At 32.6% G+C, this 14,903-nt stretch overlaps 1 protein-coding gene across 1 annotated transcript in view; it reads right to left on the bottom strand.

Annotated features, from left to right (window-relative positions):
- Window positions 1–2,068: 2,068 nt before the first annotated feature.
- The window catches only part of LOC106456855 (protein turtle-like), a 140,833-nt gene continuing 127,998 nt past the window's right edge, over window positions 2,069–14,903 (bottom strand). Inside the window, exons 10-14 of the mRNA XM_022382639.1 lie at window positions 14,500–14,527; window positions 10,705–10,793; window positions 6,926–7,068; window positions 5,060–5,266; window positions 2,069–4,588 (exon numbers count right to left, since the gene is read on the bottom strand). Coding sequence (XP_022238347.1) covers window positions 5,078–5,266; window positions 6,926–7,068; window positions 10,705–10,793; window positions 14,500–14,527 — 449 coding nt within the window. The 3' untranslated portion in view covers window positions 2,069–4,588; window positions 5,060–5,077. The remainder of the gene's footprint in view (window positions 4,589–5,059; window positions 5,267–6,925; window positions 7,069–10,704; window positions 10,794–14,499; window positions 14,528–14,903) is intronic.

Genomic DNA, 14,903 nt, shown 5'->3' with positions numbered 1-14,903 from the left:
AGACCATGGAACATACAGCAGTAAAGTCTGAAACTGAAATACTGCTGTATGTTCCATGGTCTGAAACTGAAATACTGCTGTATATTCCATGGTCTAAAACTGAAATACTGCTGTATGTTCCATAGTCTGAAAGTGAAATACTGTTGTATGTTCCATAGTCTGAAACTGATATACTGCTGTATGTTCCATGGTCTAAAACTGAAATACTGCTGTATTTTCCATTGTCTGAAAGTGAAATACTGCTGTATGTTCCATAGTCTGAAACTGATAGAAATACTGCTGTATGTTCCATTACTGCTGTATGTTCCATAGTCTGAAACTGAAATACTGCTGTATGTTCCATAGTCTGAAACTGATATACTGCTGTATGTTCCATGGTCTGAAACTGAAATACTGCTGTATGTTCCATGGTCTGAAACTGTTCCATGGTCTGAAACTGAAAATACAGCAATATTTCAGTTTCAGTCTATATGCCATAGAAGAACATTTAATTAAATTTAGTAGCATGACCCTTTTTTATTATTCTTAAGTATTCATTATGCTGCTATAAGTGAATATTTATTGTTTATAATATTTTAGTTGACTGAGATTTTACTCTAACACCATCGCTAAGCTAAGCAGTAAGTCTGAAGGCTTATATATAACGTTGAAACTCGGGTTTCGATTCCCTTAGTGGTTAGAGGAACAGATAGTTCACTGTTTAGCTTTGTACTTAACAATAAACAAATAAAGTTACACTACTAAATAAATAAAACTGTATTATTTAGTTACACGGTCATTTTTATTAATATTATATATATTACACTATTATAATTGAATGGTTTTATATTCTTCAAATCAATAAAAATATAAACTCTGAAACAACAAATATTTATTTCCATTTAAAACGTACAGATATACCATTTATACATTTTCATATTATTCAAAGAAATATATTAATAGAAACTAGATTTCTTAAACCGGTTTTACCATTAAACGGTGCAAATGGTGTGGTAAAGATCTTGGAAATACATTATTTACTTTTTTATGTCAAATTAATTGATAAAAATGTAAAACGATTAACAAATTTAATATAAAAAAACGTTTTCACCACATACTCCGTAAGAAGATAAACAATATCTGAACCTTCAGAAGAGTGTTGTTTTTTTATACGCAACGGTAACAATGTTCACTTAGATTTAATTATTGATCAATATATTGTGAACAGCTACCTGAAAAATTATCATGTGATATTCTAAAGCAACCAAAAAGCTCTCTGCAAACAGAACAACGTCGATACCTTAATATCGTGGACGAGTTAAGAAATATATTTGTCTATCAAAATACCCGACTACATTGACAAAATCAAACCAATCGGCAGATTTATCTCTAAGAGACGTTACCCGTGTGTGAAGGTTTGTAATTAAAAGTTGATATCGTTTTAAAGTAATACGTATAACATCCTATCAACCTAAATAGAAATCGTATTATTGGTCGAAACAGAATACAATCAAATTAATGTTAGTAATCCATTTGATCTATACTATCGCTAGGCTTACAACTGTAAAGAATTCTAGTTAATGGTGGACTCTAATGGAACCGATATTAGATAATGATATTTACCTGTTGTACCAGTGGTAGTTTAATTTTATTGTTTTGTCTACTTACTGAGAGGTATTCATGGGTTTGCGTAAAACATTATTCCTTCTCTCTGACTTTTTACGGTAATTAATTTTCGAAATGGTTTATAATTAAATGAAAGTGTTTCGTTAGCATTCGTTTTATTGTGTTAGAATATGTTATCGTGGCGATTTTGTAACTGATATTGCCAGACAACTTAAGCGTAAACTTTTATCACATTTGGTTTAATTTTAAGTGGTTCTCGAAGATAAAATCACGGTAAAATTTCTGTAAAATCAAATAAAACTTTGAAGATACGTGTAACTCTAGTTACAGCAAGTAATATTATTATCCATATTCAAACATAAAACACACTTTACTTCAAAATAAAAACCACTATGCTACATTATATCTAATAAAAACAAAATATAAAATTAAGAATTACAATAAATATTTGAATTCAAGCACTTCTAATACTACAAAAGATTTACACAGCAAAGTTGTGCACATAAATTAGATTTGATAAGTAAACCAATGTTTACAATATTAGTGTTTTAATAACAAGTTTGATGTACAGTATCCACATATTTCAGAAGCACAGAATATACTTCCCAGGATTATGTATTGAAATTACAACACAGTTATTTTATGTTTATATAGTAATTTGCTAAATTTTTTAATGCACAATGTACAGCAAATGTCTTTTTCCAAAAATTCCGAAAGAATCATGCAAAAAAAATTGAGGTTCAATACCGACAGTGACCAAAGCACAGATAGTACATTGTGTAACTTTTCGCTCAGTAACAAACAACAAATCACGTAGATATATTTAATGTGTAACTTTTCGCTCAGTAACAAACAACAAATCACGTAGATATATTTAATGTGTAACTTTTCGCTCAGTAACAAACAACAAATCACGCAGATATATTTAATGTATAACTTTTCGCTCAGTAACAAACAACAAATCACGCAGATATATTTCAATGTATGTATATAATAGTTATTTGATGTTGCAGCAAGAATTTTAAATGCGTCTTTATGTCTGTAATCGGCTTTGAGACAACATCACACCGATTAATATTAGGTACCCAAAGTTTAAGTGATCGCATTTAATCCACAGAATGTTATAAAGATATCAGTGAATTGTGATTGACAAATTTCAACCTTATTTTCTGGTATTTCGAAATTTCTTATCTGATTTTATATCAGACATACATTTACCAAGCTTGATTGTCGACAAAACCATACAAACATGTAGTCTAGCTTAACAATACAGATTTATTTATTTAAAAAAAAATATTCATTATACTGTAAACTGAAGTACTAGTATAATACGATATTTAGAATTTTTTTTTTATATTATCCACTAATATTTACTTGGATGCTACTCTTAGGGCACACTGTAGACGTTTATAGGATTTGGCGTAAAAACAAAAACTTGGAAATGTATGTGCGTTATCAAACCAAATTAGAAAAAAAATCAGTTACCTGACTGCGTTCATGGCAAAGCCGCTAAAGTAGTGTAGTGAGACTGTTATTAGTTCCTTAATCGACTGGAGAGTAGTGATCACTTGGAATAAACCACTCATTACAATTTGTGGACGTCACTCTGTGCGATTACCTATGTTCTGAACGTTTAATACTAATTGAATTGTGCATGCTGAACATAACAGTTCAGTACAAAGTTTTAATTGCTATTAGTTTACTTAACACATGACGCTGAGAGCAACTATAATGAGACAAAACGAGACTAAATACTGGTTGAAACATTGCTCCTGACCAATACATGCCACGTGTAAATACAGTTTCATCTAAGAGTTATTTATGTTTTGTAACTATAAGTATTTCGTACATGGTAAACTAAATACTAGTTCAAATACTACTGCGTACTAATTTTTCTGGATACACATACCGAATCTTTGGTGAAAAGAGTATTAAAACATTATCATTCTTTTCAATACACTATGTTTTTTACCTCTCTGTGTGTGTTTATAGTGAAAAACCCGCTCTTATTCCACTATATTATTTACATTCACTAACATTGTATCCTAGAGATGCTTTTATAATTGTAGTATAATTGATATGGAATCTACAAGTTACAGTGAAAATATATTTGTCTTGGACTTGAACAGAAACAACAGTAATGATACACTAATATAATACAGCTTTGCAGGGGAAAACGTTTGTTTATTTTTTCATTATGGAACGTTTAGAGTTACTATTAAAAACCTAAACATACATATTGTATGGAAGAAATGATTGGTTTAAATTGAACCTAATGTGGAAATTTCCACAGTAGTTTCAAACATTTTGTTATTTTCATTTTTGATCATCTCAGATCGCAGGCATGTACAAGAACCTAATATGTAATACGCATCTAGCTTGAAGTGACTTACAAACTAACAAATCGAAAAGTTAACACTTTTAGAGAGGCTTCTCTGGTACTGGAAGGGCACTGGTTGAAGTTGGTCTAGTGGCTGTCTTAGCAGGTTGAATGATTCATTAACTGCAGTAACTTATTCTTCTGCTTGCTTCTTATGAAATTACTGTACATCTAACGATAAGTAATACCACAAGATCGATCCGACGAAGAAGCGGTGAATATATTATAACATAGTCGCGTAGTTTCTGAAGTGGTAAAGTGCCACTGGTGATAAAGCTGTAACAAAAAGAATTATCCGTCTACAAACCGTATCAAACACGAACGTATTCATACGTAGTGGATTGTGTTTTTCTACCTACAATAAATGAATGTGTCACTTTGGTGCGATTTCTTTTTCTTTTATCATGTTACAGACAAAGCATAGATGATTAGAATTTTCTAATGCTTCGGTTGTTTGGTCCCATAATGGTTTGAACATTCTCTACTCGGTAACTTCATTTAGCTCAGCAAGCTGTTGGTTACAAAAGCACACTTCTGTGTCTTGATTCTTCCTCGTCGAAAATGGTTTTGAAGTCAATAGAAAGCAAACTAAAGATCGCATTTCTGAAAAAGTAAAAGAAAAAAATACATTTTGTTTGAAGGAGTAGCATAAAACGAAACACACTAAGTTATTTTTACGATTTTGTGCGTAGTTTTCAATGGTGCTTTCATATTGATGCCTAGTTGTGACAAATATGTCAGTAAGTATCTCTAATACTCAGAAGTGTTTTGTATAAAGATCAATAATAACTTCAAAACTACAATAAACTTGTATAAAACTTTTGTTTAAGTGCCTTAATAGAGTATTAAAGAAACAATCGCAAATGTAAAATTTAAGTAGTTGATCTAAGTTGATTGGCATTCGAATGATTCATTCTTTTCAGATTGGAGTTTTCAATATTTATAAAGAATAATTTTTATCTCTTACAAAGAAATGTTCCTTTTTATCAGCGGTAAGGTTCGGGACTTCTAAATCAGAATGATGAACAACATTAGATCCACTAAATAGTTACATTTTGAGGAACAAGTACGTACTTCACCAATTTCAATAAATCATACATTAGTGGTTCTCCCTTCTGCTACTGGTAGTTCCTCAGATCGACCAGGAATAGTCCTTCTAAGAACTGGTGACGAAGGTAGCATCCTCACCCTTAACCCAATTTCTTGAGGAATTTCTTGTAGTGCAGAACATTGGGATTGCGGACTGAATGTTTCCCGTGACTGGGAACATCGTGGGGGCTCCTGGGAGGTATAAAGATCAATCACAAAGAACAGCGATAAATAAAACTCTCAATAAATCTTAAACTTTCCAGGCAGTGATCAGATCATACAAGGCTTTAGGTAGGAGAATACCAAGCATTAAACTAACTGGCGAAGATTGCTATATAATTACTTCGCAGCACGCATTTAATTTAATGTGCTTAAAAAGAAAAACGGATACATAAGAGGATATTTAAATAGGATATTATTAAAGAGATATATAGAACAACAGTGGAAACCTATCTAAACTGGAGCTTTTTTCTATGGGATAGGTGACAGAATGTCAATATACCTTTCCAGAGAGGCTGCTAGTAAGCTTTTGTTTGTGAATTTTTAGCCTTTTAATACTTTACTCTTATTACTGTTTTTGTATATGCACTGCTGCAAATAATGTACGCGAACACTAATAATTATGTTCAGGTTTTTTGTAGTGGTAAGGCGCGTGGATCTCGGGACCTAACGCAGATTGTTGTATATACAACGAGAAATAAAATACTATATTTTTATTTAAAGTTAATTTTATTAATGTTATTGATTATAGTGCTTATACTGTTTTTGGCTATTGTTGTTATTTTATTATTATTAATTTTAAACTTACGAAGAGCATTTTCAAATGTTGGTTTAGTAGAGATATTTAGAACTAACCTCAGTATCCTAAGCTAGCAAAACCTATTGAGAGAGATATCAGTAGGTTATAGCCAAAAATGTCGTTAATAGTGAAGATACCAGACTTTTAGTTCAATGGATTCTTCTAATCTCAAAAGTTTTACTTTGTTGTATATTAATTAATGACATTAGGTATTTCTTTCAGTTTAGTTAAATACAATTGACTTCTACAGTTTGTCTTTCATATTGGGCTTCTAACTTTCAAGAACAAGTTACATTTACGTCGTTCCCCAAATAAAAAATAATACTTAAGTTGGATTATATTTATTACAGATGTGTTTGTTTATTTGTTTTTAATTATGCACAAAGCTATACAAGGGATATCTGTGCTCTGACTACCATGAGCATCAAAACCAGGTTTCTATTTATTACAGATGTGTTTGTTTGTTTTTAATTATGCACAAAGCTATACAAGGGACATCTGTGCTCTGACCACCATGAGTATCGAAAACAGGTTTCTATTTATTACAGATGAATTTGGAATATGCGTATCTATTATAAAGCCGTATGCAATTTCATAGTTTTGTTTTTCCTCTTAAAGTTTTTATATAACCCTCCAAAACAAATGCCCCCCAGTGGAACAGCGGTATGTCTGCGGACTTACAACGCTAGAATCCTGGTTTCGATATACGTGGTGGGCAGAGCACAGATAACCCATTGTGTAGCTTTGTGCTTATTTATAAACAAACAAACAAAAAATAGCTTAACAGTTTTCATTCTAGAATTTTCAAACTTTTCGGATGATATATTTCACTTTCACAACACGAAGTATAAAGGGGTATGTATATGTTTATGTAGAATGTTTAATGTTTTTGGCGCCTTCCTTTTAACTTCCAAAACGCCTATAAGGTATAACAGGTTTGTGTTTGGCTTATCGCTGAATGATCCGTTTTCCATTGTGTAAATATATTATGCAGATTTTTAAACGTTATTTACAAATGATTTATTTACTGACAAATGGTAATGTAAACTCACCATATCTAAGCCTTGACCACCTTCACCAAGTGGTTGAATTTGTGGGCTAAGTTCAGCTAAGGGACTCGTCCATCTGACGGTGTCACCCATTGAAAATGTTTCACTCTCGATAACACTACGTAGTTCCACCAGATTTCCATTGGCTGTAGAGAAAAGTGGAATAATTATGGAACAAACCATAGTCGTATTGGCTGTAGAAGACAGGTGGAATAATTATTTAATAAAGAAATCAGTCATAGAGATGAAGTGTTGAAGGTTTTTACTATTAACATTTATAACTACGCACCAATTGGTTGTAGAAGACGTTTTAATGTGTTTTTCGTATTGTATAACAGCTGGAAGAGTTAAGGAGTAATGATTCTACGCTTTTTAACACTATTTGCAGGGCATTGTTGAAATAAGAGTCTGCAAATTTGTACATCCATGAAAAAATTTTTATTTCCCATCAAATTTCGAAATGTTTACCAGTTTCAAGTTTATATACGCAATAAAATGTTAAAACATGTGGTTTTTATGGTGTATTACGCCTTCTGCGGGTAAAACATGGTCAACAGATTTGTAATTACATCACAGTAAGAGTGATAATATTTTCCCACAAATCTTTCTATAGTAGCCAATGACGACTTTTCAGTAAAAATAATATAATAGTATCTAGACTGCACAGAATGTGTGTTTCACTTCTCTTTCGACGAGCCCTTTCGTTCAATACCAGAGTTCATCAGGTGGGCTGGATATGTAACAAAAAGCCTCAGTAAAACGCTATTTTTATCAGCTATTTATAAAATAGCAATTATTATGCCGGTGGAGCACGACCTATAGGTTAGTGATTTGTGTGACTTTATATCGCAATAAAACTGATGGTGGTTCATAATAGGGATCGTAAGGAATTGCACAAAATCCTAAAAGAACCATAATAGCACCCTAAACAGTAAATATTCACTTCAAACATCACTCTAAAACCTTTACTACTGAATACTAAGGCTGTACACATATATAAATGCACAACAAATCAAGCATTGTTACACTTACAAGGGAAAAAAATCCACTAAAAACGGCCTATTTATAAGTATTATTCTTAAGAATATTTTTACTATTCTTTTGCCAGCCTACAACAAAACCGACTTGGTATATTGCACCCAAACCTTTTGTAGAATACTAAATAAGGTACTGCGCAGGTAGTAGGGATATTGAAAAGTGGATTTGTTAAACACTATTCTAGTGTAAACGATGTTATCATTACCCCTTGATATTAGCTTTCTTATAAATATATGACGTTCCTTTAAAAAAGTGAATCAGGAATTAACAACCTATAATAGATTAATATTATGTGACTGTAATATGTAGAAACTTAATGCTTTGTACACTATACAATCAGTGTCTTTAGGAAGCCATCCTGTATATTATGTATGAAGTGAAGGCGTAAAAAAACCAATACACACATTCGTAGAACAATTACTTTAAAAGACATGAAGGTTTATTTAAAGTGAAGTTTTAGACGTATATGTTTTATTTAAAAAGGTTACTTTTCTACTTAAAACATTTATACGCGCTCAGTCGGGGTTGTGCTTTATATTTATTCATTGCTATGCATTATATATATAGAGAGAATCCAGTTATACAGAAACTATTAATGCTCACTATGTTCACAAACGAATTTTGTGGACAATCTAAAGCTGCAGCTTAACGTTTTACATCTCGAACTAACGCGACCAAATGGTCAATAGCTACAGTAAATCATCATGAACCGTATCAGTTAACTACTAGCTACGTTTATTATCATTACAATATATAAAGTTATCTACCATATCAAGTAATCCTTTATCCACAGTTGAGAATAAAAAAGCCAACAAACAAGATAAATATAAAATTAAGAGTTTAAAAACCTTGCAGATAGGGATCGTTACACAAAGCTGGAGATACTGTAGACATTATTTACTCAAACAACAAATCCTTATTTTGACCCCATCAAATGTAATTGTAGGAAACAACAAGGAGCCTTGCTTCCTTACGTTTTATACGATCCTATTTGCAGGTTTTTTTTTAAAATTCCCAATATTTTGTTTATCTTGTTTTATCTTTCTTGTAGAGGGCCAGTAACGAAATATATATTTAAAAATATTATACGCCTTTTTGTGATGTAAATCACACAAGACACTGAACTATATTCTTTATTTTTATATTAAAATAAATGAGGTATTGAGAGTGTTGTCTATTTATAAATGTCGCAGAGAAAGAGTTAATCTTCTGAGGTGAGAAAATATTCCTATGTCGCGTTTTTATCCTTTGTCATCTAGTAGCAGATAATGTCATTATTTTCAACATAACATGTCGCAGTTGAAAGAATTACTAAATGTTACCATTCTATAACTAGGAAAAAACATATTTTTATTTAGGTATATTCAGATATAATTTTTTATGTGCAAGTGTTTTCTTGCTCGTAGTTAATGTTATCGTTACCTTTATAATATGCTATCATCGACAAAAGTTACATACTAAAACAGTTGTTTTAATAGAGCTTATACTTATTTAATCCTACTTCTGGATTATTGCTCCTCTGGCGTGCGGATTGTACAGAAATTAAGGGGTGGTACAGAGACTTTTACAAATTAGTACAAGTTGGAGGTTTATTTGTGTTGAAAGTACAAAAATGATTGTAGAATTGCGTGATGCCGTCATAGGACGTTCATTTCTGGCTTAACAGGTCCATAAAACAATAATCCGATTTTTATTTTCCTTTTTATGCAAAAGTGTATAATCCTCTCTATTTCAGCAGCCAGTTGGGTTTTGAAAGAATACAGAAAACGACCAGCCTTGTTAAAGGCTCCAGCAATTATAACTTTGGGTAACATTTTATTTATTCCCCTATGTTAGTAGCTCCTTTTTCTTTGCTATCCCAGCGCTATTTATTCTCTGTTTAACATTTCCCGAATATGCCGCTTATAGCAGATTCCATTTAACTTACGTGTTGGTATTCAGTGTGTCTGAATACCACAGTATTGTTAATATTTAGATGCCTAATCCTTCTAATTACTATTTTAACTATTTATGAAGAAATGGTCGCATTTACTACTATAGGACTAGCGCTTGGTAACTGTCTAGCGGAGAATGTTTAATGAAGGTATTTGTTACCAGTGAGTTTAATAACTTAATTGATTTTTAAATTGTCCGCTCTCTTGGAGATAATGATTGGGTAACTTAGCACTAAGCTCAAAAATATATGTGTACTCGTGAATTAGAAAATGGAATAAACTTAAGTAAAAAACCAGCTGAAGCGAAAAAAATGAGGTAAATGAATTAATTTCCACATCAAAAGAAAGAACACCAGAAAACTGAGCATAAAGATGGTGTAGATTTATGTATGCATATCTAACAAATGAAGGTACAATCCTGAGCTACAGTTGAGAGATAGATATACCACTATGAAAGTGGAATATGTTATTCATATCAAAAATCATTTTAACATGTAACTGATAAACTTCTGAGTGTTCCCGTTTTTACTAGTTCAAATACTATATAAACGGGTTTATTTTAAGCAAATACTTGTATATTATATCTGTATAAAGGTAGACATTGTAGCGTTGAAACCGTGCAAATTGTGATAACAAAAATTATTGAACAGACAACACTGGACGACAATTCTTTGAAAACATAGTAATAGGTTTACAATAAAACTGACCGTCGAATTCAATAATCAGGCAGTGGTGCAAGTCCGATCACACCTGACATTTCCATTTTACTTTGATATATTGAAATAATAATAAATATAAATATTTCCTAACCTGGTATAATATCCGGTCCTCTCTCATCTTCTATAGTTGAAAGTGGCCTATAGTCTTCGACTCTAGTTTTTAAAGTTCCGCTTTCCTCTCTAGATCAAATAAACGTGAAAGTACCTTAAATACCTTCAACATAAAAGTACCCAATGAGAAGAAAAACATAAAATCAACTAATTTTATCCAGAAAAAAAAACAACAAAAACATTACTTGAAATTCATATTTCTCATATAAGATTAATAGTGTTTGGTATTTTTTAAAGGTGGATTTGTTTATTTGTTTTTTAAGACCAGAGCTACACAAAGGGCTGTTGGTGTTGTGCCCACTGCAGAGAACAAGCCAGAAGTTTTAGAGTTTTAAGCACTCAAGCTTACTGTTGAGTTCAGTCATGAGAACTTTCTTGGTAAAAAAAATAAAGGTTTTGACCTTTTGTATTATCAAGATATGATCAGATATTTACTTTTGTAAAACCAACATTACCTAAGCATCAATTAAACAGTGAATAATTTAGGAATTATAGTGAAGTCACGTCGTTTCAGCGGTTATCTGACATTATTCTCATTATTTTTTAATTGTAAGTACAACACTTACTTACGAATCGAAACCGTGTATAAACTAAATAACACCGTAGTACAATAATTTTGTGTTATATTTCTCCTAGCCGATGTTTGCATGCATTTGTTCTGTACTCATTGTTTATAGTCATATATAATATCATACATAATTGATTCAACCAGCTAATGAACTTTTCAAATCTCTTATATTAAGCACTATTAATTAATATCTTTACAGTAAAAGTTCCACCTCAAATTCTTTGGAAGCCAATTGTATCCATATTCAGTGAGTTCAAAGGAAAATGGTTTTATACATATTGGCAAACACAAAAGCGCAATAAATACACAACTGCAATAATTATTTATTATGTGTTAGACATGGGTAAGTATGTGGATAACTAAAGGGAGCATTATCTCAGTTGAAACTGATCTTAGATCAGGCAGGGAAAGTACTTTCGTTCTGCTTAGACATTTAAAACCTAAAAGTTTAGGTCACATGCCCTGTCCTCAGATCTCTTCAAATTACATGATTCTGATACGCCATTTAAGTTTATTGTTTTCATCATAAATTCTCCGCACAGAGGAATTCCGATTTCATCAGTATATTTTAGATCCACCATATGATACCAATGGCTTCTCTGTATCCATTTCCTATCAGGTTGTTACACTGAACATACTGACATATTAGTGTCATTTGATGTCCTGATGTTATATACATAACACACTGAAGTGTTAGTGTCGTTTGATGTTCTGATGTTATATATATAACACACCGAAGACAGAGACATATTAGTGTCATTTGATGTTCTGATGTTGTATACACAACACACTAAAGATAGAGACATATCAGAGACATTTGATGTTCTGATGTTATATACACAACACACTGAAGATAGAGATATATAGTGTCATTTGATGTCCTGATGTTATATACACAACACACATGTATTCTGGCATGTTGCTGTTGTTTTATGTTGTGGTGTTATTTAAACAGTGAAAATACTGGCAGATTATGTTATGGTGTTAGTTATATTTGTACCGGTTGGTTTTGTTACGTAAATGGTTATAAATCTGTTCGTTCATGGTTAAGCATAAAGCCTTACAATGGGTATTCTGCGTTGTACCCTCCTTAGAGATCGTACCAGAAATATGGGCGTTATACGTCCCCAAGCTTACCTCTGATCCACGACAGACTCGGTTAATAAGTTGTTTAGTACATATCGCAAGCTTAAGGAGCGGACTGTACTATATTTATCTAAGCAATATGTAACTTAGCTACTACATTTCAGTTCAGGTGCCACTAATCTCTCGTGTTAGAAATCACACTGTATACAAGTTCGTAGGACAGACATGGTTTGCCAGTATCGGTAGGATATGAAAACAATACATCGAAGATCTGTTCGTCATCACCGCAGGAAATTTGATTGAAAAGTAGATTTAATTGAAACTTCACTCAAACATATTAATGTTGAATTAGCAAAAAAACAGACAAACATTTATCTTTCTTGGATGTCCTAGTCATATGGGAGTAAAACAGGTTTACCAAACATACAACTAATTAGCTTTCCTAAATCTTCTAGTCATACAGGAATAAGACAGGAGTTTCTGGTTGTATTGCAGCAACTTAAATATTGAAGATACAAGTGGCATTGAAACCACTTATTAGGTTTCGAAATACATTCTTTGCCATATGAATTGGAATAGGGAAAGGGTAGTTAACAAACAGGCTATCATGTAAACACTGTTCGCAGCTACATCTAGGTCAAGCCTCTCGACGTATTGGGGTCAGAGTAGCTGAACACAGATGTTTTAAAGTCTGGAATAGCGCGACATTTCTATTTGACTGATCACTAAATTTTCTGGTGTAACTTATTACAGGATCACTCCACTTTAAATTCACCCTTAGACTTAATTGAGGTTTGGAACATTAAATCAAAATAACGATCCGTTCATCATTCCGGGCAGGTATAAATGTTTACAATTTATCGAATAATTGTCGCTGTTGTGATTTTGTAGCATTTTCTTTGTTTGCCAAGATTTATAAATCGATAATCATGTGTTGTTTCAATTGATTACGTGTGTGTAATTTCACGCAAACTTACTCGAAAGTTATCTGCGTTAACCGTTCCTAATTTTGAAGCTGAAGAAGCAGCTAGTTAGCACTACCCACCGCCATCTCTTGGGCTACCTTGTATCAACAAATAACGAGATTGACCGTCATATTGTAACGCCCCTACGGCTAAAAGGGTGAGACTGTTCAGCTTTCCATCCTGAGACCCACAAATGGAGAGTCAAGCGCCATGCCAGGCCGATTAATTTGAGCTTACTGAAAAGGACACTCTGAAACGCTTGTGTTATTAAGTTTTTTATTGTATAGATTTTAGTAACTATCGTGATAAACCTACTTTACAATCAATCCTTATAGAACATCTACTCTCTACTCAGTGTTTAAAAATTAAATTAATATATAGTCCCTTAAAATATACACCATGCAGGATATAAATAGCATTAAAACATTGGTCCGAGTGTGGTCTGGTGGTTATCGTGCTTGGGCTGTGAATTCGTGATTCTATGGTTGTTGCAGCAAAAAACTCGCTCCGCACTTTTTGACGGTCAAATCTCATTATTCGAATAGACAAGACTAGACAAAGATTTCGCGGTGAGTGGTGTTGACTAGTTTCCTTTCTTCTAGTCTATCGGTTCAAAATTAGAAATACCTATGCACATATAGTCTTTATGTAATGCGTTATTACCGAACGCGGCATGAACCATTAATTCTAGGATTCACAGTCCGGCGCGCTAATTAATAAACAACTCTAACCCAAGTTAAATGAAAACAATGTTCTTCCTGTTAGATTCAATAGGTTTAATGTTTACTAAATGTTTCTTATTTGGATAAAACTAATTATTTATTTATGGTCAGCAACTTTCGGTTCTTTTAGAAGTTTAGTGCAAACCTACACAAAAGTTATGTGTGCATAACTGTCCTTTATTTTGATCTGGGAAGCAGCTATTCAAGAGCATCCACCCCCAACTCTTCGACTACTCGCGTCTGACCGAATAGTAGGATTTGACCACAGCTCTTATAGCTTACCCCTAGCCCTAAAGTTCGGAGTACGTTTATGCAGCAACGTGACGCAACCCATGAATCCCATGTTCAGACTCCAGGGCTAAACACTAAGCCATGTCTTGCCTATGGTCAATAGAAATAATATTTCTGGAAATCATACCAATATATAAACTTACCTCAGTTCGTCTCCAACGAAAGGTTTGGCTGGAATAAGGAGGAAAATATTCCCATCAATACAAAGAAGGCATAAAGTTAGACATCTAGTGACACATATCTTTACAAACATTTGTCCATCAGTACAAACAATGTATAAAGTTAGACATCTAATGGTATATATTTTTATAAGCATTTCGTTTCTTCTTTGAGGCTTTACCACAACACAATGTCATTTATTAGTCACATAACAAACAAATGCTGCGATCATAAATAATCTTCTTTATGGCTTTACCACAACACAATGTCATTTATTAGTCACATAACAAACAAATGCTACGATCATAAATAATCTTCTTTATGGCTTTACCACAACACAATGTCATTTATTAGTCACATAACAAACAAATGCTACGATCATAAATAA

Source organism: Limulus polyphemus, unplaced genomic scaffold (genome assembly GCF_000517525.1).
Source record: "Limulus polyphemus unplaced genomic scaffold, Limulus_polyphemus-2.1.2 Scaffold265, whole genome shotgun sequence".
NCBI classification, from domain to species: Eukaryota; Metazoa; Arthropoda; class Merostomata; order Xiphosura; family Limulidae; genus Limulus; species Limulus polyphemus.
Note: the sequence above shows the minus strand (reverse complement) of the source record. Positions and strands in the feature narration are given on the sequence as shown.